Below are 23979 nucleotides of genomic sequence, written 5' to 3' on the forward strand. Positions count from 1 at the left end.
GGAGAAAAGACAGTCTCTTCAATAAGTGGTGCTGGGAAAACTGGACAATGATATGTAAAAGAATGAAATTAGAACACTCCCTAACACCATACACAAAAATAAACTCAAAATGAATTAGAGACCTAAATGTAAGACCGGGCACTATAAAACTCTTAGAGGAAAACATAGGAAGAACACTGTTTGACATAAATCACAGCAAGATATTTTTGATCTGTCTCCTAGAATAATGGAAATGAAAACAAAAATAAACAAATGGGACTAATGAAACTTCAAAGTTTTTGCACAGCAAAGGAAACTATAAACAAGACCAAAAGACAACCCTCAGAATGGGAGAAAATATTTGCAAATGAATCAACGGACAAAGGATTAATCTCCAAAATATATAAACAGGTCACGCAGCTCAATATTACAGAAACAAACAACCCAATCCAAGAATGGGCAGAAGACCTAAATAGACATTTCTCCAAAGAAGACATACAGATGGCCAAGAAGCACATGAAAAGCTGCTCAACATCACTATTAGAGAAATGCAAATCAAAACTACAATAAGGTATCACCTCACACCGGTTAGAATGGGTATCATCAGAAAATCTACAAACAACAAATTCTGGAGAGGGTGTGGAGAAAAGGGAACCCTCTTGCACTGTTGGTGGGAATATAAATTGATACAGCCACTATGGAGAACAGTATGGAGGTTCCTTAAAAAACTAAAAATAGAATTACCATATGACCCAGCAATCCCCCTACTGGGCATATACCCAGAGAAAACCATAATTCAAAAAGACACATGCACCCCAATGTTCATTGCAGCACTATTTACAATAGCCAGGTCTCAGAAGCAACCTAAATGCCCATCGACAGTTGAATGAATAAAGATGTGGCACATATATACAATGGAATATTACTCAGCCATAAAAAGGAATGAAATTGGGTCATTTGTAGAGATGTGGATGGATCTAGAGACTGTCATACAGAGTGAAGTAAGTCAGAGAAAAACAAAAATCGTATATTAATGCATATATGTGGAACCTAGAAAAGTGGTATAGATGAACTGGTTTGCAGGGCAGAAATTGAGACACAGATGTAGAGAACAAACCTATGAACACCAAGGTGGGGAAAGCAGCGGGGGTGGTGGGGGTGGTGGTGGTAGTGGTGGGATGAATTGGGTGAATGGGATTGACATGTATACACTGATGTGTATAAAATTGATGACTAATAAGGACCTGCTGTGTAAAAAAAATAAATTAAATAAATTAAAAAAAAAGTTTTTTAAAATCTCAATTATTTTCTTTTTGGAATTCATGTTAAAATGCTAATATTTTGGGGAAATTGGGTAAAATATATTATTAAAACTAATTTCACTTTTTTATTTTTTAATGTGATTACTAGAATATTTTAAGTAATTTATGGGGTTCGCATTATATTTTTAGTGGACAGCATTTATCTAGGTATTAATCCTTTGTTAGTTTTCAATGCTGCAACTATTCTCTCTATCCGTTAACTTTGTTTTTCGTATCCTTCACTGAACAAAAAGCCTTAATTCTGATGCAGTTAAATCATCAATTTTTCATTCATGATTTTTGCTTTCATGGTTTAATAAACTTCACAAAGATATTCTTCTTTTTCGTCTACTGGCTCTGTATTTTTACCTTTCTCACTTAGGGTTTTAATCCACTTAGAGTTCATCTTTGTATAGTGTTAAGTCAGAAGTTTAGCTTTTCTCCTGGTGAAGAGCCAGTTTTCTTAATATCATATACCACAACAAGGCATCCTTGTCCATCTTTTATGGTACACTTATATCAAATTCCCATAAACACAGATTTATTTCTGAACTCTCCATTCTGTTCCATTGGTCTGTTTCCCAGAACCATACTGTAATATTTCTTAATAACTAATAATTTGAATCACTTCTCATTCCTATGCTGATATCGGTTATAAACATCCCACCAAATGAGGTTCTATATTCTCCCTTTGCTTTCTCTAGTCAGCTATAGGTTTTGACCATTTAAATATTATTAATACATACCGCCATTGGAACTCCCTTTGACTGCCTTTTCTTTTTTGTTTTTTTTTTTAACATCTTTATTAGCGTATAATTGCTTTACAATGGTGTATTAGTTTCTGCTTTATAACAAAGTGTGACTGCCTTTTCTTTAAGGAGGTTGTTCTCAGTGAGTGTTTTAGAACTGTTAATGAGTAAAAATCTGCCTATCCATTCTAGACAGAGTTATCTGGTCTCATGAGCTGAACACATTGGATAATACTTGAACATAACTCAGAACCCAGTAAAATAACCCTCTCAGTATAAGACTTGTATAGGGGCTTGACCAATATGAATGACTGGATCTTTAGGAATACCCTCCAGACTTCACTATTTCAAGTGGTGCAGCTCCCAGCTATTTGAAACTGTGGTTCCAAAGGTCAGTGAAAACAATCTATGACCAATGAGTAAATTCAAAATTATTTCACTCACTGATAGACCATTCTGAGGCATGGAGCAGCTAGGGCTCATAATTCCTTATAAAGAATCTTTCATATGCTGGACATTGGAGTTTCAAATATAAATGAAATGCATTTTAGTTATATATTTATATCTTGCTTCTTTCCCCAGAGAGAACTTAAAGAAAATAAAGTTAATAAAATAACAACCATCCCTTTAAGGAGTTCACCATCTAGCAAGGAAAACATGTCAACACTATTACCTTAATACAGAGTAGAAGTATTACAATACACATATATCACTAACAAAGTAAGGGATATTTAATACATAAGGGGAAGAGATTGAAGTATCACATTTGATTGGAAGATTAAAACAATAGTCAGTGGGGCCCCGGTGGCGCAGTGGTTGAGAGTCCGCCTGCCGATTCAGGGGACGCGGGTTCGTGCCCCGGTCCGGGAAGATCCCACATGCCGCGGAGCGGCTGGGCCCGTGAGCTATGGCCGCTGAGCCTGCGCGTCTGGAGCCTGTGCTCCGCAATGGGAGAGGCCACAACAGTGAGAGGCCCGCGTACGGCAAAAAAAAAAAAAAGATAGTGCACTATTCTATATGAAAAGTGACTAAAGAAATCCAGCAACCAAATACGAGTGAACAACTTTATTCGATCTTGTTTTTTAAAAACGATATAAAAGACATTCTTGAAACAATTGGATTAATTCAGTACGGAATTACTATTAATTTTCTGAGGCGTAATAATGGAATTGTGTTATACAGGAGTATATCTTTATTCTTAGGAGTTGCATGGTGAGTGTTTAGCAGGGAATTTCATGATGTCAAATTTACTCTGAAAAAATATAATGCAAATACAGCAAAATGTTAACAGTTATTGACTCCAAGCAGAGGAGGTGTTTCATTTTATAGTTCTTTTAACTTTGATGTATGTGGAATTTTTTTCATAATAAAACTTAGAATAACTTGATTCTCTCCTTTGGGTGATATTAATGTTAAAAAAAATTAAAAAAAGAGTAGGCATTAAGCAAGCAGAGAAGGGGAGCAGGGAGGATGACATCCTAGGCGTATGGGAAAGCTTGCATGAAGGCACGAAGGTAATATGCTTGTGTATTAAGAGACTAAGGACTTGTCCCTGAGAATGTGTAAAATTCAGATCTGAATCACCATGTGGATGATGAGCAAACCTCTACTGAACACCTACTACTGTAACTGTCTTTCACATCACTTAGAGTTCTTTGGCTGCCAGTGATAAAAATCAGTTGAAGTAAAAGCTGAACAGCCAGGACTTAAGAAGAGCTAGAACGAACACAGCTCTGGGATATAGGATCAATAACCAGTCTTCCCAAGGAGAATGGACCGGCTCTAATCCTCTTCCCTTTTTGCGTTTCTCTACTTATGAGCCAATCCTTAGGAGAGAGAGTAAGATCTAGACCCAAGCAAGTCCTCTTAACACGGGCACTAAGGGATCAGTCTCTTACTGGGTGGCATTCTTGCTCACCTAAATTCAATTCTATTGAATTCTATCTTCTATTTTCTGGGCAACCCTTGAAGCCTTCTTCTCTTTTTGCTTGTTAGCCAGAGTTGGCTTGCTGCCAAAGAACCACAATACAATTTTGACTCTTTTTTATTCGTAGTTAGGCTCCTGAACATTTCCCCATCATACACTCCGTGACACAATTTCTTGTGGTTTATTTTTGTCTGAATCTTTATGGTAGATATGAAATTAGGAGGTTTAAGTTAAAAAAATATTTTCCCCTCTACATTTGGGAAGGTATAGGGGTTAAGGATGGAGAGTACTGCCTAGGGGAAAATAAGTACATTAATGGCAATAATGTAAGATTGAAGATATCACATGGCAAGAAAGAGGTAAAACTAAACTGTGAGAGAAGCATCTGAAGGAGAATGCAGGTCTTGTTGAGTGAGAGAGGGTTAATGCGTGTCTTGTTGAATGAGAGAAGGTTAGAATAGCCAGCACTGGGGATGTGATATTCGAAATACAACTTGAGGCGCTGGTAGAATTCTCAAAGGCATTTCAGGAAGAAGAAATAGCATAAACAAAAGCATGGAGCTGGGGAATGTAGGCTATGCCCAGGAGGCAGGTTCTGATCATATTAGGAAGAACTTGGATGCCCGGCTAAGGAATCTGCATTTAATTGTAGGTATAGGGAATCACTTAAGGTGTCTGAATGAGAGAGTTACATGGTTAAAAGCAACGTTTTTAAAGAAAATGAGTTTGTCAGAGTTTTGTAGGACCTTGCTGCTCAAAGTCTGGTCAAGGACCAGCAGCATGATTTCACCTGGGAACCTATGCAGAATCTCAGCCTCCCTTTCCCAGAGCCAGCGAATCTAAACCTGTAGAGTATCAAGAAACCCTCAAGTGATCTACTCGCACATTGAACTTTGGGAAGCACTGATGTCAAATACAGTGGAAGAGGAAGATTTGACTTGAGACCAGTCGGACGACTAGGCCAGGGAGCGATGAGCAAAGGTGAGAGCAGCAGACACACCAAGACTAATGAGATTGGCCAAAAAGGGAGAAGGCATGATGACACAGAGCTTTTAGGCTGCTTCACTCATTTTCCTAATAGATTACTCCTCTTACCTTATTCATTAAAGTCATTGTTTCCTTTTAATACATTTTTCTTCTATTTGTTCTTTCTATTCATTAGCAAGCACTGCTTCTTTCTAATTGTTTCATAGGCCATAAAACCAATGAGAAATTTTCTTGAGCCTAGTTTTTAAGGGATGCAGGTTGCAACTACTGCTGTGCCACATGCTGGAATAAAAAAAAAAAAATCGCATACAGAGATTAGAAAGGAGAAATAAGAAGAGTGAAAACATCTCCTTTTGTATTTCAGGGTTTTCTTCCCTTCTGTGTTTAATATGAATCAAACAGGTGTGCATTCAAAGCGTGCAAGTGTGTCTTCATCAGCTTTTAATCATCAGCTTCAAGAAAATTCAGATCTCTCCGAAAGAGGGAAAAATAAACAGCTGAGCAGTGTGCCTCATTTACACTTCAAATATACTTTGAATTGGTTTTTCCTCAATTAATCAAATAGCTGGTGTATCCCTAAAGTAGTGTAAAGTGACATGCTGTGTGAAATCAATTTTTCTTTCCAAAATCATTAAATCCAGTAGCCTGTGACTACATCCCTACTAATCCTGGTACCAATCCTTTCATCCTCCATTAACTTTGGCACGCCTAACAGGCTGTCAAGAATAATTTCCCAGGACGTAAATAATTCAGAAATTAAAAATTAATAAATAATAACAGAGAACTACTGGGAGACAGGCTGGGTCAATTAGTGCTTTCTGCATTCTGTTTCTTCGCAGCAGGGGGGGCAGCCACATTCGTTACTTGAATCTTTCCTTCAATTCTGAGGTCTGATTTACAGCTCTTCATTACTGGATCCAGTCAGACACAATTACCTCCATCACTATCTCAGTTCCTAACTTCAAAGAAACGAACGTTTTCTTGTCTGCTTTTTTTCTCCTTGCAGCAGGCTCAGCTTGACATCCCTGGAATTTCTTCCACGCAGACTAATTAATAAGTCTTCGACTTATCGTATTCACTTCTCTTCTTTGATGTGCTACCTTAGTCAATCATCCCATTTAATTAGAATTCCAGTGATAACTTTGCTTATCTTGTGGCGAGATGTAAATTAAAATAATAGGATTTTAATTCTCTTTTTTATGGGGTTATGACATTTTGGAAGAAAAAGTTTCAACACAAACATGATATTATGTATTCTCTATGCAGGGGTAGAGGAGCATTCTGCAAAACTATTTTCCTCTTGCTACAAAGTAGTATTGCTGTTAAGCAAGCAATCATGGAAAGGCACTGTATTTTTCTATAGCATCGTTTCATCAAGTCCTTCACAGAGAAAAAAATTACCTTGATTTGCATAAATAATTGGAACAAGGTACAGGTCATGTTGCCAGTAAAGGCACTGGCTATGTTTTGAAGAAAAAAATATCCCAGAAAGTCAAGGCTTTGATATACCAACCCTGTTAACTCTTTTTGCCCTTGCCTGTCAATCCATGCTAATTTCCATTTTAGTAAATTCTCTACTAGTTTCTTTAGATTTCTTCCCTAATATACCACAAGGAAATAAAAAGGTTCTCCCAGGAACACAACAGACATTAGCAAAGCACAAGATATAACACTGATGTGCAAAATTGGTTAATAAGGGAATGCAGAAAGCAGCATTTCATTCTAGAAAACAATACTAAGACCAATATTTATTAAGCTTCCACTGTGTACCAGCCTCAGTCTCATGCGTTACGTCTGTTAATTCTTCCAGCATACCCATAATAAAGGATTATTATTCCCATATTACAGATGAGACAGTGTCAGTGAGGTTAACCTGGCCTTCCTAAGGTCACAAAGGTAGCATATGAGGATGAAGAAATACAGAAGGCATAAGAAGAATAACGTTTAAGTCTCTGAGCATAGCATTTAAAGCCCTCCATGATCTGACTTCATACTGCCTGCCAAACTCATGTTCTTTCTATTCTATTACATAAACTCATCCAAAATACATCTCCAGGCATTAACCCAGTGCCAGATTCTAGCATTATACCTTATTAATACATCATCAATGGTTACCTTAATGCTTATAGACATTGGCTGAAATTCAGTCATTGTAGTTATAAATAGTAATCTCAATCATCATAAATATATTATTTTAAAATAACGAGTACAAACAGAAAAGCACATATATATATGCAAGTTTTAGAATAAGAAAATAATCTTTTCTCTCATTTTCTTGTACTATTTTTCCCCAGGAGTGAAATAATTAGCTTTTTTGTTTGTGGCTTAAAAAAGAAAGTTACTAACAATAGAAACATCAATGGGAATTAGTCTATCCTTGATCTCTCAATCCTTCCCCTCCACTACACTCAATAACAATGTCCAGTAAGACAACAAACAGAGGTTACGGTGACCAATAGAAATTTATTTCATTAGTTAGATCTGAAACCACTGCATTAATGCCATTTTGAAGCTAACCTTTCAGGGATTTAATACAGTTGTTCTTTAACAATAGAACTTGGTTCATTTACTGCTTAAGACATGATTATTTAAATTAAAGTTAATTGGTTTCCTTACTCTCCTTTAGGGCTTTAGGCTTAGAACATTTCTATTAGAAAAGTCTAATTTGTCTCAAGTTCTTATTTCTAAATTTTAGAGTGGTTAAAATGCTGTCATATTTTAACTCTTTGTAGCAAAAATTATGTCTAAATTACAGCTCAAACTGGCAAAGCAATTAAAGATGCAGGTGACGCAATTAACAAAAGGGCTCAATCGTAGTTCACAAGACTTGGAGCTACAGTGTAAGTTGAGCAGTCGTCTCTGCCAGGGCCTCTCACAGGTTGAGAAAAGCTTGAGGCTACTTTTCCTGAGGTTCCCAAGTATCAATTTAAAAATGAAGACATGCCAAAGCAAGATTACCAAAACCATCACATATTTTAAGTGTTTACATTGGACCAATTAATGTTTTAATACACAAAATAGGGTGTAACAGAATTAGGCTATTCATAAATAATCACAGTACCAATAAAAGGCATAAATTCATGGAGCACTATAGGCTGTGACACCCAGTAATGGGACAAAGTACACAAGTTCTACAATGAAAGTCTTTCAATCCCTTTCCTGTATCTCAATGACTGTAAATATAACCTCATCTTGAAAAAAATGTTAAATTCTTAACTTCATGCTCTCGGGAACAGGAGGCTCGAGTTCAAATGCTCCCTCTCACCATTCCTTGATAAGCTCCAATCTCATACATTCACTCAAAAATTATTTTGAGTGCTTACTACATGCCAGGCATTAAAAATATATCAGTTCAAAAAAAATTCTTTTTAAAAGGACGAAACTCCCTACCTCATGGAGCATATTTCTAACGGAGATAGATAACATATAATAAACACAATAAATAAATATATAGTACGTAGAAAATAAATGCAGGAAAAAATACAGAACAGGGTTCAGGGGATCTATAAGTGCCAATGAATGATAGAAATGTACGATTTATCAATATATAGGATAGTTAGGATAGGCCTCGCCAAAAAGTAACCTTAAGCAAACAAGTGAAGGAAGTAAGTAAGAGTAAGCCATGCAGACATCTGGGGGAAGAGCATTCCAGGCAAAGGAATGGCCAGTGAAACAGAAACACCATGGTGCCTTTGTGCAAACTAGAAAAGGTGTTGCTTCCCCCATTGATCTGAGGAGAAAATTTTAATTAGCATCTTAAAGGATACTGAGAAGAAAATTAACAAATTCAACACCCCTTCCTGACATGGCAAAAAAATTAAATAGATTAAGAAATAATAATCAATGGCTATCTCCTTAACACAACTTAGCAGAGAAACACTGGATGCTTTCCTGCTAAAGTCAGGAATATGCAAAAAAAGTCCATTATCTACACTACTATTAAATGTTGTGTTTGAAGTATCAGCCAATAGAATTGGACAAGAGGTATAAGAATTAGAAAGGAAGAGGTAATATACCTGGATAATATACCTGGACACCCCTCCAAAATAAATTAAAAAATTAAATACCAATAACAAGTAAGGTAGTAGAATATAAATTAATAAACAAAAATTCATAGACTTCCATAAAAAGAAAACAGTTAAATGGACTAATGGAAAAGAGAATGCCATTTATATTAGCAGCAAAACAGATAAAATACCTAGAAATAGACTTAATTAAAAGAATGCAGAAAAACTATATCAATAAAGCTTTAAAAATAGAGATGAATAAATAGAAAGACATTCCATGTTCTTGGATAGGATGACTCAACATCATAGAGGTCAATTCTCCCCAAGTTAACAGATAAATTCAATGTAATAAAAATGTCAACAAGTTTTTGTCTGGAGCTAAACAAGTTGATTCTAAAATGTGTATGTGAGTAGATATGCAAGGCCTAAAATTATTTTAATTTTTCATATAAAATATCCTGAAATCAATAAAAAGCAATCAGCCACATGAGATGACAGGCAACAAAAACCAAAAGAAATATCACACAATAGAAAGCCATGCTTGGGGGATTCAGAGAATGGAGTTATCAGTCACAAAACATTAAAATAATTCTGCTAAATATACTCAGGTACTCAAGGAAAGAAAAATCAAGGTTAAAAATTTCGCATAGAATGAGAAATATAAAAAGAGAAATAAATGGAAGGCTTAGAACTGAAATGAAAAGCCCACTGGAGTTATACTGAAAAGAGAATTAATGAACTGGAAGACAGGTGAAAACAAAACAGAACAAAGCATGGAAAAACAAAAGGATAGTAAATATTAAAGAGTGTAGGAAACTGTGGTATCTTTAAAATATAATCCTAAAATCATTGACACTCTATCCATCAAGAGGTGAGGATATATGTCCACTGCCTTTGAATCTGGGGGGCTCGTAACAGCTTTGACCAATAGAATATGGTGGAAGTAATGCTGTGTAACTTCCAAGGCTAGATTATAAAAGGCCATGCAGCTTCTACTGGTTCTCTGAGACTGCTTGCTTTATAGATGCTCCCTCTCAAGATACGCCCTCTCAGCTGCCATGTGTGAGAAGTCCAAGCCCCATGGAGAAGCCATGGAGAGGTGCTCTGATGGAGAGTCTCAGGCTGAGACTGGCCTTGGAGGTATCCCAACCCAGGAATTAACTAAAAAAAGTGTTCAGATGATTCCAGCCTCCAGCTGTTCAACTCACCCCCAGGTGAAGCACCCCCAGTTATCCCGTAGCAAGGACAAACCATTCCCACGACGCCATGAAGAAATTCCTGACCATGTAATCCATAAGCATAACAAAATGGTGTTACTTTATGCCACTAAGTTTGAGGTGGTTTGTTACAACAGCAACTGATAACCAGAAGAGGGCCTAGAAATACAGCGATAAGAATACAGTATATAACTGGATATATTTAGTAAGTGTACCCCAAATTAAAAAAGAGCTAAAAGGAGAGAGATTAATAAAAACAAGTGAGGTTCTTTGAAATGTTTACTAAGATTGCCACATCTCTGGCAAGTCTGATCAAGAAAAAATGCAAACACAGGTTGAAAGAGAAGAAAAGTCATGTTATAGAACTGGGTTATGTAGAACAAGGGAAAACTGTGACAGTGAGACTATTGTTTTTATCTACTGGGGTGGAGGTGGGCACAGAAAGGTAGGTAAAGTACACTAAGCACACTACAGTGTACTAAGGGCTCCCATCTTCTGTTATACTCAACTGCCCAGCAACAGTCTCTCCAGAAATAGTGAGAATATATTCCAAGTAAATGCATTCTTTTGTTCATTCATTCAAAAACCACATTTGGCTCTCAACCCCAGCCTCCATCTCAATACCTGGTACAGAGACAAAAGGAATTCCAGGGGACAGAAAGTAAAGAACTGGGAAGGAGAGAAGGAACTATGTCAAGGTCAGGGGAGAAGCAGCTATGTGAGAGTCAGCAAAGGGAGGGATATAACCAGAGCCTTCCATCTGGTGTGGTGACAAAGATGGCAGTGATGTGAGACAAGACGGAATTAAAGGCCTCACAGTCTGAGGCAGATCTCTGTATGGACAGGGCATTTGCCCTCAGTCACTTGCCTGCTTTCTCACCTCTATAATTGGACTGGAAAACCTGAAAGGGAACTTGAGTGGACACTGGGATACTCTACTCAAATCCTCTCTTCTGGGCCAAGGATATTAGCTGGGTCACTGGACGTTGCTCTCAGCTTCAGGAAACGGCGTCACCCTTGGTCCGGGAGCAGCCAGACCAAAGACTGGCTGATGTGGGTTGCAAAGGCCCAGCTTCCTTGCCAGTTTGGGACAGCTATGAAGAGCCATCCCAATTCCAGAGCTCCCCGTTGGAACAGCTGAGGCCTCAGTTGTAACAACACTGTGGGTCTCCTGATCCTACCTTCCTCACTCCCTTACAGGTGTATTTTTTAAGACCACTCCCCAGTACACCAGCATATAACTCTCTCAGTATGTTTCCAGGGAGCTTAATCTAAGATTAAAAATGTAAAGACCGTTTTTAGCGGTCTTCCTTAGAGCCCAGGGAAAGTGTTTACTTTTTTGGAAGTCATGAACCGCTTTGACCATATAGTGAAAACTAAGGACCCTCTTCTCAGAAAAATACACAGAAGCACTTAATGTAAACTTTCACATGCTATTTTAGAGAGGTCATTTTTTTTTCTTCCTCATCTTTAAGGCCCTGTTAAGACTTTACCAGCTATGTGAAGCCTCAAGAAATGAGCACTCACCCTCTACAAGAGGGGTCCGCAACCGGCCGTGGACCGGTACCGCTCAGCGGCCTGCTAGGAACCGGGGGCACAGCAGGAGGTGAAGAGAGGGCACGCAAGCAAAGCTTCATCTGCGGCTTCCCAACACTCGCATTACCGCCTGAACCATCCCCCATATCCCCTCCCAACCGCCCCCCCCAAAAAAAACCGTCTTCCACGAAACCGGTCCTTGGTGCCAAAAGGGTTGCGGACCACTGCTCTACAAGACACCGTGCTGAGTGCTTTAACTTCATGATGATTTTGATCACGACATAACTCTGCAAGGTTACTAACAGCTTCCTGTTCGAGATGTAAGGACTCACCCAACATAACACAGCTAATAATTCGCAAATTTTGGATTAAAATCCTAATGTGTAAAATTTGTGCTCTGAATGAAGAACAAGAAAAAGGAAGGGCCGGTTAAGGACAGTAACTCCTCAAAGGTCACCTAGTGATAAGTGTCAGCATTGGGCTTCAAACTCGGGCCTAACCCCAAAGGTGGCGCTCTTTAAGTCAAATATGTCTTAGCGCCCTTGAGAACGGTAAAAGCCTGGTTTTGTCTTACCCCCGCCCTTCGTAGGTCCTTCGTCATTTGTATTTGTTTCTACAGCGATTCCCGAAAGACCTCCGTGTGGCGCTGTTGCGGAAGGCTGGGAGCATCCCGACCCACAGAGGGGCGGCACGTCGCTAGACGTACAACGAGGCGGTGCTATGAATCCCCGCCCACCGAGGGGAGCTGCGTGGCTTCCGTACAACATGGCTGCGTTCTTGACGCCACGCCTCTTCCTGTGACGTACTTCCTATCATGCGCAGTCATATTTGACCCTTGAACTTGCTGGTGCTTTTTGCTTCCTCTTCCGGGGACGGTATCTAGAGGTATGGTTGCTTTTTCCTTGTCTTTATTGCTACTGCCTTTACAATCGGCCGCCATCCGGGGAGTTGCAGGAGACGGGGTCTCTCAGGCACAGTCTTTTGAGCTGGCGTGGGGGTAAGGGCTTAGGAGGAAGGTTGGTAGTGAGCAGTTCCCCGGACTTTAGCTTCAGACACCTCTCGATCCCGACCTCCGCTCCGCAGCAGTGAGTGGCAGGAGCTCACCACCCGTGGCTTTGCCGCCTTTGCAGTCCGGCGTTCGGAGACAAATGAGTTGTGAGTTCCGGCTGATGGAGACTGCGAAGTCGCCGGACGTTCTCATATCTTAGGCCATGCTTTAACCCCGCGCCTGTAGCTGTTCTCCAGGCTCTGGGAGGGTCGACGACCGACACGTTCAGGTCATTTCAAAATGTGTTCTAAGACCAATAGCAAGTAAGATAAAAATTTTTAATAGAGAGTTTTCTGTCTTGGTTTTGGAGAGGCAAACGGCTGATTGGGTCACTCGCACCGGCCTTCCGTGTGGGTTTTGATGTCTGACAGTTCCAGTGTAATGATAGTAAGGAGCTTGCAACACCAGATGCAGGCTGTTGCCTTTTAAGTAACATGCTGTGACGAAATGGTTACAAAATTTGGGGAAAATTAGGTTGATTCAAGTTTGCCTATGTTTTATGGTATTTTGGGTAGTTCACTGAAAAAAGAAGAAAAACCAGTTGGATGCCATAATCCAGAAACACTTGATCCAGTACCAAAATTAGTATTAAATGGCACCTAACTTATCCCGGATGCTGCTTTGGGGGCAGAACACTGAGCCTTGGGCAGCCACTAGGTTGGGGCAGAATGCCTGCTGTCGTTTAATCCTAATGACAGTTGTGTGAAATAGTCAAAAATTACATTTTACAGATAAGCAAGCTGGCCTACGGAGCTTTATAGTCTCAGTAAATGGTATAGCTAAGGATTCAACTTACACATAGGTGTGCTCGTGTGCTCTTCCTTTAAAACCAGCGTTTCTCAAACTTGCCTGTTGGTAGCACTTTTCTGGATACTACTCCAAACAGAATCAGACTCTTTGAGAGAAAAGCCTGGTAACTAAAATTTTAACCAAGTGCCACGTTTGATTACCGTCAGGAAAACAAACATCGCCCCTTAGCATTCTTCCCAATCACCCTTAAATATAAGTATAGCTGTCCCTCAGTATCCTGGGGGATTGTTGCAGGATCCCCGAGGATACCAAAATCGCTGATGCTTAAGTCACTTGTGTAAAATCCTCCCATATACTTTAAATCATCTCTAGATTTCGTATAACACGTAATGCAATGTAAATGACTGTAAATAGTTGTGGGCACGCAGCAAATTCGAGTTTTGCTTTTTGGAACTTTGTGAAGTTTATCTTCCCTGGGTATTTTTGATCCGCGGTTCGTTGGATCTGCGGATGCAGAACCTGCGGGTACAAAGGGTCAGCAGTAGTTTATTTATTTATTTTGGTATACAAATGTGTTTATTTTAGGGGGATGTAATCGCCACTGCACAGTAGAACCTCAGGGAAAAGAGGAGCTCCAAGTTCCCCTTTGTTTTGCAGGGTCGGGGAGAAATGGTCAATAATCTTAAATAACCATCATATTCAGGATGGATCAGTCTGCACTAGGTCCAGCCCTAGGTCCCAAAGACCAAGAGGATGCTAAGGGGCTTCCGGTGGGGGCATAAAGGATCAATGTTCCCTGTTCCTTCACCTGCTTAAATCACTGGCTTTGGCTCCCCTTCTCCGGGAAGCCCCCTGATTAAGCCAACCCAGGCAGCTAAAGCATCTTCTTTCTCCTTCCACCTCTAAGCTCTGGGCTGAGAGATTCTACTCTTTGTGGTTTGATTCAGTCTCCCCAGTTCATCCTCATGTAAATCGTCAGCTGTAGTTTTAAAACACGGAATCCTTTTCATAAGATACCTTAAGATAAGGATATTATATGTAAGAACGTACATGGGTAATGTGTAAACTCTGTGATGCTGTTTTGTTTTAAGGTTTGAATTTTTCTACAATGCAGTTTTATTTCATCTTGATTTAGGCATTCAGGATGGTTCAGCGTTTGACATACCGTCGTAGGCTGTCCTACAATACAGCCTCTAACAAAACCAGGCTGTAAGTATTTCCAAAATTAATATACGTATTGTCATTTATTCTACAAAATGTTGAGCTGTTGTCTATTCTCTCACTTTCTAGGTCCCGAACCCCTGGTAATAGAATTGTTTACCTTTATACCAAGAAAGTTGGGAAAGCACCAAAATCCGCATGTGGCGTGTGCCCAGGCCGACTTCGAGGAGTAAGTGATCCTTTTGCTGTGAATAACATAAGAAGGGTTGAGCATTAATTCCTTTGGTGAGTGAGTGAAGGAGCGGTCGCCACTAGGGGGGTTGAGAATTACTAAGCCTTCATGATCCATATCTGTGAAGAACGTAGACTTTCTTTTAAAACCTATGTGGCAAATACAGTGAAATGCCTTTCAGGTAGATCAGTGTACCATTTCCCTTTGTAACCTAGATTAATGTTTATACTTAATACTCATCAGAAATCTAGGACAATTTCTGTTTCTGTTAAAGCATCACAAAATAATCTCAGCGTTTTCTTTATGCAGGTTCGTGCTGTGAGACCTAAAGTTCTTATGAGGTTGTCTAAAACGAAAAAGCATGTTAGCCGGGCCTACGGTGGTTCCATGTGTGCTAAATGTGTCCGTGACAGGTAAATAACTATGAAATCACATGGGCTATCTTAAGTGTGTCTGTTGCACTGCATGCTAATCATTATTAGAAGACTGGTGAAAAAATACCAAAAGTTGCATATTGTATCAGTAGAATCCTCCTTGACTAGGGATAATTGATGCTGAACAAACTAATAAATGATATTAGCTCCTATTCAGTTATGATGTTGGGACATCTTTATGCTAGATGTAGAAATTAAATGGTTGGGTGGGGCAGGCAGGTAAGAAAGTCTCAGGTTGATGGAGAGTGGAAGGTCCTAAAAGTGTAGGAACAGAATCGCCGTACGTAGTTCTAGTGTGGCTGGAGCAGAATGTTTTGGGAGATGATACACAGGAAAGGTAGAAACATCACAGGTAATGAAGGGCCTCATAGGACAGATTTTTTGGCTTGATTCTTTAAAATGTGGTAATTGATGGGGTGTGAGCAGGGCAGGGAAACCTTCGGTGTGCCAGAGACTAAGTGTGCAGCGGGATGGATAGTGAAGTCATTCTTTCAGCAAAGGGTGAGTGCTTGGAACGGTTTCTCTGCTTTGTCAAGGCACCTACGTGAAGACCGAAGGCTGGATCGCGGGTGAATGGGGTTATTGGGAGATGACTGGGTCTTGTGGATGTGCAAAAGGATTGGTAGTGGCATAGGTAGGAATAGAAGCAGTGGGGTTTATGGTGATAATATTTGCTCAGCATTTTTATGATAAGCTCTGCCAAAAGTCCATCTGGGAGGTATTTTTTATTTATTTATTTTTTGGTGGAGAAACCAAGGCTTGTTGCTTAAAGTTACATAGCTGGTAAGAGGATTCCTTCCAGGTTTTATTGAGGCTCTTGCTCTTAATTAACCCTACTGGCTACATTAAGTTTTCTCCAGAGACCTATGTGGGAAGATTTGAGAGGTGATTGGTCTTTAGAAGAGAAGTTGGTTCGGAGGAGTGGTTTGCCTTCAGTTCATTCAGCTTTTGTTCTATAAAGTGCTCTGGCTAAGTCTCTACACCAAATCTGACATCAAACTTTGCAAGTTCATTCTACCTTTCAGGAGTTAATTTGTAAGGGGAGGTTAGGCATGTTACATTAATACAAATACAAGCTAAATATAAATTCCATGAAATATAGGAGAACTTCACTATGGTTGAAGTTTGGAGGAGAAATGACTTTAAAGTAGCCGAGAATCTGGGAGTGGTATTCGAGGTGGAACCTGAGTGACGGGTAAATTTTAGACAAGAGGTCGAGCGGGCATTGCAGGCAGGGAATGAACATAGTTTGATCTGGCACATTGAGGGTATAAAAGGAATGAGAAATGAGATTGGAAAGGTAGCGTTGGAGATGAATGAGTCATGAGTTGCAAGCTAGAGGAGTCTTTTTACCAGTCTTTGGTTCCCAGACTTTGCTAAGCATAACCACATGAGCACGTTTGTTAAAAAATATTCTCAGGCCCTAGCTTCTGGAGATTTGGGTGTGGATCTGTAGGGTAGCCTGAAGAATAGCATTTGCTGTGACACTGAGGGAGTCTGTGTAGTCTTTGCTCTGGGTAAGAGTGACATCAGCTCTGTTTCTGTAATGTGGTTATGTCCAGGACATTTGAAGGAGTCAGAAATCCCAGGCTTTTGAGGGTAGATTATTAGATAACCAGGGGTACCAGAAGGACACCTGAAGCTGAAAGGGTCTGTCCATAGAATTTTTTCAGCTCTTAAGTTTTAAATCTGTACTTGTGTAGGTTTTGTTTACTTTTCTGGGTATCTTACCTGATTGCTTTACTCGGTTCTTTTATGACACTTTTCTTTCTTGTGTTAAATTGATTTTTTTTAAACTGTATTTAACATTTTCTTTTCTAGGATCAAGCGCGCTTTCCTCATCGAGGAGCAGAAAATCGTTGTGAAAGTGTTGAAAGCACAAGCGCAGAGTCAGAAAGCTAAATAGAAAAATAAAGCTTCTTTGAGTAATAAAAAAATCGAAAAGCCTTGTTCTGTTGTTTCCATTGTGGTTTGTTAGCGTACACGTTTGGTTTCTGTAGTAACGAGAGGGCCCCCCAACACACACCATTTTTAGTTGATTACTTTTTCTAAAAGTAAGTGGAGGTCAGTGATGGCTAAAATTTTTTGATGGTAGCTCTAGATAACATTAAAATATGGACTGTAATATATTTTCTCTTAGGAACTACGTTATGTGTTCCTGTTAACTCTTAATAATGCAAAAGTATCTAAAGATTTTAATAATAGCTCCTTACAGTGCTTAGACTGTATCAAGCAGCCCTCCCAAGTATTCTACATAAGGTCTTCTGAATTGTCTTCCAGGATGATTTCTTCAGGCCATGTCAAGCTTATTTCCCATCTCAAGGGAAAGTAGAGAGCAGGTGCTGTTTTCATAAGCCAAGAATCTAGAAGCTGAAAGAGTATCTGAATTCTGTAAAATTCGATCCTCCTCCATTTAGGCATTTACTGTTGCTGGCACGATGACACTTAAATGTCATATGCAGAGGAGTGTTTCCTTGATTAGAATAAAAGTACCCTTTTCTTCCGAAGGAAAAAGGCAGAAATCTTTCTGGCCTCTTAAAACCTTCATTGTACCACAGCCAGCTAACTTGTTCTTGGTAGACAAAATTTTTAATTAACATTTTCGCAGAAGAGGAAAGGCAGCGTAACTAAGTGGCTGGGTGGCAATTGAACTCGGGGCACTTAAAAATTTATTAATGGTGGTACTTAATGGCATCTCCATAGCACTTAACATAGTCCTCCGGACAACCCTTTCATACCTATTTCTGTTTTACAAGTGAGGGCATTGAGGTGCTCAGGTTGTGTTACCCGGAGCCATTTGTGTTGGTAGGATTTTTGCAAGTGGTGTATTTAGTGATTTGAGACTGAATGACTGGGCACCCCCAATAAACACTTTGGCACAAGAAGTGATAGCTGAAGCCCTTTATTGTCAAAGTTCAGTCTCAAGACATCCATCAGGCTTCCCTGAACACCTGCAAATCCCAAGAATTGTTAGCAACCAGGATAATACGATTATCTTATGTGATGTTTAATCACTTAAAATTTTTAATGGGGATGCAATTGAAAAGCATTGGATTCGGAGGTAGATTAAATATTTCTCTGTGACCTAGGTTGATGTATACTGCATGGACATGTTTTGTGATCCTGTAGTATTGTGTTTGATATAAGGACTTAAAAGTTGGTACTTTTAAAATAACACAAAAACAATATGCTTTATTTAAATTCAATTACTTGATTGGCTTGTAACCTAAGTCTACATTTTGAAAGTCTTGAGTTGAATATTTTAATAACAGCTGTGGAGGGGAAAGCCTCCACTTGCCAGCCCAGCATGAGCTCTTGCCTGTCAGGACTCTTCTCTCCCTACTACGTGAAGTTCCGTGGAACAACTTGACTGAACACAGATGAACTGAGGACTATCAAGTTTCTGGAAAATAAGTGGGTTAACTGAGAAATTTGAGAAAGCTAAAGCATTAAAGTTTCGTACTTTTAAAAGGATTCTTCATAATGTTAGATGGTTTAACCTTTTCTAAATTTGAAATGTCACTTGTCTTAAAAAAACTACAGTTTGGAAAGTAGGGGAAAATAGGATGAAATCACCTTCAGTTTCAGTATGCAGACAATCATTTTTAGCAGTTTGATGTCTTTCCTCCCATTTTGTTTTCTAGGCATAAGGAAGACATTTTATTTCTTATTTTTTAAATTTATTTATTCTTTTTTTTGGCCGTGCCGTGCAGCTTATGGGAGTTTAGTTCCCCAACCAGGGATAGAACCCGGGGCCCCAGCAGAGAGAGTGCCGAGTCCTAACCACTGGACCACCAGGGAATTGCCAAGATAGACATTTTAAATAAAAATTGTAAGCATACTATATGTGTAAAAATTCAACCCTTTCCCCCCCTTAACCCCTGTGAGCGTATTTTGAAAAATTAGTTTAGTGGCTACATATGTCATCAAATCTATGAGCCATAATTTAAATAGTCCCTTTCTTTTGAATATTTGGGCTATATCCAATTTTTCTCTATTTTAACACTTGTGAGCATTTTTATACAGCTGATTATTTCATTTATGCTGATTTTTTTTTTACATTCATAAGCTGGTACTGAAGTACAGTACAATAGTCAAGTTTAATTATTGGGGTTACAATGATGTTTCCTAAGAGTCTTAGCTCAGGTTGCTGTAACAAATTACCATACACTGGGTGATTTAAACATCAGATGTTTATTTCTCACATTTCTGGAGACTGGGAAGTCCAAAATCAAGGTGTTGGCAGAATGTTCTTGGTGAGGGTCCCCCACCCTTCCTGGTTTGCAGATGGCTGCCTCCTGCAAGGTCCCTTTTGTCTTTTTCTTTTGTAAAAAATAAATTTATTTATTTATTTGTTGGTTTGCTTTTGGCTGCATTGGGTCTTCGTTGCTCCGCGCGGGCTTTCTCTAGTGGCGAGCGAGGGCTACTCTTCGTTGCGGTGCGTGGGCTTCTCATTGCAGTGGCTTCTCTTGTTGCGGGAGCACGGGCTCTAGGCACGTGGGCTTCAGTAGCTGTGGCACACGGGCTCAGTAGTTGTGGCTCTCGGGCTCTAGAGCGCAGGCTCAGTAATTGTGGCGCACGGGCTGAGTTGCTCCACAGCATGTGGGGTCTTCCTGGACCAGGGCTCAAACCTGTGTCCCCTGCACTGGCAGATGGATACTTAACCACTGCGCCACCAGGAAAGTCCCTCTTTTTTCTCTTCTTACAAGGGCATTAATGCCATGATGAGGGCTCCTTCCTCCTAATTACCTCCCAAAAGCCCCCACCTCCTAGTATCATCACACTGAGGACTCAAGTGTCAACTTACAAACTTGTGGGGAGCACAGACATGCAGTCCATAAAACAGGATATGAAATGTGACTGATTGGTGACCATTTCTTCATCTATCTTAGTTTAGCCACTAAGTTTTTGACCACAGACCACACTTCTTCATGCTCCCTTTGCTAAGGCCTCTCCTCTTCACCTTACCCTCTCACACTGCCCGGTCCAGTTCTTCCTCCCACTCCACCACTCCCAGGAGTGCAGACTTCGTCTTGTGATGTGTAGACACAGAAGAGCAAAGATTGGTGGGAACATAGTACCAACTCTGTCCAAACGACCAAAATGGATTCTGCACTGTTCTGGGTTTTGATTTTATAAAAAAAAAAAAAATAAAGCTTTTATTGAATCCAGTTCTGTGTGTGTGACTTAAAGTATTCTTGACAGGTTCCTAAAAAGACATGTGAATGTAGTCAGTGGTTTCTTTTTAAAGTCTAGTATTTCTCCTTCCATTGAATTGCTTATAAATTCTATTAGAAGGACTGGGGGGGAAGGGGAGTTCTTTCACCCTTAAAAGCAGAAAATCTCCATATGTTTAAATAAGTAAATCAAGTTTATTTTCAGCAGTGTAATAGTATACCTACAGTTTTTACCCTAATGACTTGGAGTTTGGGCTCCCAGAATTTTGATAGTCAGGGCTATGTCTAGCTTTAACTGTAAACTATCTTATCACACCAACTAAAACCAAAACCATATACAATTCTTGTGGAGTAAGATTGTGAAGCACAGCTGAAGATTATGATTTTTTTCTCTGAGTTAGATTACTTATCGCTGGTAAGAGTCCTATAATTATTATATATAACCAATAGAATCCGTGGTGTGTGGATCCAGCTCATCCCGGCTGTGAGAGTCAACTGTGCTCCGTGATGTCAGTTTGGTACCTTGAAATTGGCATGGTAGGAGTATTTATTCCTGGGAAATCAGCGAATGCTGCAAAATCCTTTGCCTGCCTGCCCACCCACCCAGGGAGCTTGACGTTTAATATTACCAGCAAGTCACTGGATATTATTCAAATTACAGTCTATTATCACAATTTAGGCATGATGCTGTTGGTACCAGGAGCTCTCTCTCTATATATCTGGTGCATGTTTGATTACGATTTGCACTGAAAAATTTGTTGTAATAAATTCTTATTAATACTTTGAATCTATGAATATCCTGGAATTTGATTTTATAAAAGACAAAACAAAGATATTATTGAATCCAGTTCTGTGAATGTAGAGGAAAACAGAATTTAAAATCTTGCAAAAGTGAAAGTTTCATCTCTTTGAACAATGATAAGCATTGTATTCTAAACCAGGAATAGAAAAGTTAAGACTATCTCCATGAGTTTCCTTTCTAAAGGATAAGATCCACAATAATTCTGGATCAGGGACTTCCCTGGTGGTCCAGGGGATAAGACTCTGCGCTCCAAATTCAGGGGGCCTGGGTTCCATCCCTGGTCCGGGAACTAGATCCCGCCTGCATGCCGCAACTAAGAGTTTGCATGCCACAACTAAGAAGTCCGCATGCCGCACCTAATATCCTACGTGCCACAACTAAGACCCAGCGCAGCCTAAATAAATAAATAACTATTTTAAAAAATAATAATTCTGGATGAAAAGATACTTTCTGATTTCGAAAATATTAGCTAGTCAATACTTTTGAGTAAGTCTTAAATGTTTCTGGTTAATTTGAAGGATTATATAAATATTTTTGCCATACATTTACATTACTTTATAACTCGCTTTAGATTTCATTCATTCACTCAACAAATAGTTTTGATAAACTACTATGTTCCAGATAAATATTAATATGACAGTTAACAAAGCAGACTCTTCTCCTGTTCTCGTGGTATATGGGGGACCCTGTTAAATGAGGATACAAATATGTTTTTAATTGCACACGTTGGGGTAGGAATCACAAGGGAGGAGTACGCAGTGCTGTGAAACCGTGTAAGAAAGAAACCTCACTGGGAGTGAAGGCAGGCTTTTCTGAGGAAGTCACATTTAAGCTCCAAGCAAGGAGATGTTAGCTGGATGCCAAGTAGGGAGAACATTCCAGACATAGGAACCAACATGTACAAATCACCTAAGAAACAACTTGTATTAAAAAAATAAAAGCAATACATGCAACTCAATTCACTCTCAGTATTTAGAGTCCAGTAAATCTAATGTGTGTGAGCAAATTATTAATCACTGAAAGGGAGCATCCCTGTTAGCACATAGATTTTAGTCCACCTGTGCGGCCCCAGAGCCAAAAGATCTGTGCCACCTTTTCCTTCCTAAGGGAGACCAGTGAAAGAAAAGCTTTCCTAAACTGTTTAGTTAGGAGCAAAGACACCCTTCTGCATCAGAGGATATTTAAATTATGCAATCCCTTAGATAATTTAGGCATCAACCTATTATTGAGGAGGAACAGGATCAAAATTATTGACTCAATTCCCCTGATATTCATTCAGCTTCTATATTCCTTGGCCTGTGCAAATAGCCTCAGGACTATGCCCTCTTCTCTCCCTCCCTCTCTCTCTCTCTCTCTCTCTCTCTCTGGTTGGAAATAAGCTTACAAATTGACATGCCTACAAAACAAATGGTCTTAAAGGAAATTCAAATGTTTATTGCATCTTACCATAAGTTATATAAAGACTTTGTAAACCATATGGTCTCTGTTGCAACTACTCAGCTTTCCTGATAGAGTGTGGAAGCAGAAATAGACAATACCTATAGCTGATTCACTTTGTTATAAAGCAGAAACTAACACACCACTGTAAAGCAATTATACTCCAATAAAGATGATAAAAAAAAAAGAAATAGACAATGCCTAAATGAATGGTCATGGCTGTGTTCCAATAGAGCTTTATTTACAAAACTGACGTTGGGTCACATTTGGCCTGCAAGTTGTAGTTTGTGGACCTCCCTGCTCTAGATGACTCCTGCTTCCAGCTACAGCTTCCGGCTGACCAACTGCATGAGAAACCTCAAGCAAGACCAGCAGCAAACTGCCTTGTTGAATCTAACCAGCCCAAAGGACAGTGAGAAAAAATAAAATGGTTGTTTTATCCCACTGAATTTTGAGGAGGTTGGTTACATAGCAATATACCACTGAAACAGTGGTATAGTGCAATAGTCTTGAAAAAATTTTTTTTGCTTGCATATTCCTTAAAGAATTTTGAAAAGCTGTGTAGACCCTTGCAAATTTTTAGATTATCATCCAAAAATTTTCATTATAAGTTTAAATCATTGCAAAGGATATAATTTCCAGCATAGTAAAGATATGAATAATTTTTTTAAAAAACAGTTGTATCACTTTTTAAATATATCAAATAGAAGCTACATAGCAACCATTTAAAAAAAATTTTAAAAAAAGAAGTTCTCTTGACAGTTGGAAGTTTTATAGTCTTCCTTTTTTTTGACTCATATTACCATTCCATTTCCTCTGTGGAATTTTAAACTATGTTTTTATGTTGGAAGTGTTTTCCTGACTGGTAATTCCCACGGTTCTATTTCTAAGAAAGAAAAACCAAACGAGAGAGGCCTGGAGTCTTGCCACCCATTTGTCCTCTGGATAAAATAAGGCATCGATACTTTTTCAACCCTGTTCTCTTTGCTCCACTTTTAAGGGACGCTTGCTCAAGAACGATTCATTTGACAATTTGGGGGAGATAAAAGAGGTGAGGACGTTAAATGAAAATGGTCATCATCTACATTCTACATTACATCTGAGTTCAGGTCATCCCAATGTGGGCCAGGATATCCTGCTCCAACGTCTACCATTTCCCTCATGTGTAAGATAGTGAAAGACACAAAGGCTTACCACCGCTGTGCTTCAGCCACTGGATGGGGCTCTGAGGGTGA

At 39.3% G+C, this 23979-nt stretch overlaps 1 protein-coding gene across 3 annotated transcripts; it reads left to right on the forward strand.

The window, feature by feature from the left end:
- The first annotated feature begins 10658 nt into the window (after nucleotides 1–10658).
- Nucleotides 10659–17277, forward strand: RPL34 (ribosomal protein L34). 3 transcript variants are annotated; one of them, XM_027103479.1, is made up of 6 exons: nucleotides 10659–10664; nucleotides 11610–11613; nucleotides 14637–14710; nucleotides 14792–14891; nucleotides 15204–15307; nucleotides 17150–17277. In XM_027103479.1, the coding sequence occupies exons 3-6, from the start codon at nucleotides 14646–14648 to the stop codon at nucleotides 17232–17234; spliced, it is 354 nt and encodes a 117-aa protein (XP_026959280.1). In that variant the 5' UTR covers nucleotides 10659–10664; nucleotides 11610–11613; nucleotides 14637–14645; the 3' UTR covers nucleotides 17235–17277. The 3 variants fall into 3 exon arrangements, with proteins under 3 accessions (XP_026959280.1, XP_026959281.1, XP_026959279.1); XM_027103480.1 differs by lacking the exons at nucleotides 10659–10664; nucleotides 11610–11613 and adding an exon at nucleotides 10925–10930; XM_027103478.1 differs by lacking the exons at nucleotides 10659–10664; nucleotides 11610–11613 and adding an exon at nucleotides 12558–12588.
- Nucleotides 17278–23979: the final 6702 nt, after the last annotated feature.

The sequence above is a fragment of the Aethalodelphis obliquidens genome, unplaced genomic scaffold (genome assembly GCF_003676395.1).
Source record: "Aethalodelphis obliquidens isolate GAN/ISIS:26980383/991018 unplaced genomic scaffold, ASM367639v1 scaffold6, whole genome shotgun sequence".
Classification (NCBI taxonomy): Eukaryota; Metazoa; Chordata; class Mammalia; order Artiodactyla; family Delphinidae; genus Aethalodelphis; species Aethalodelphis obliquidens.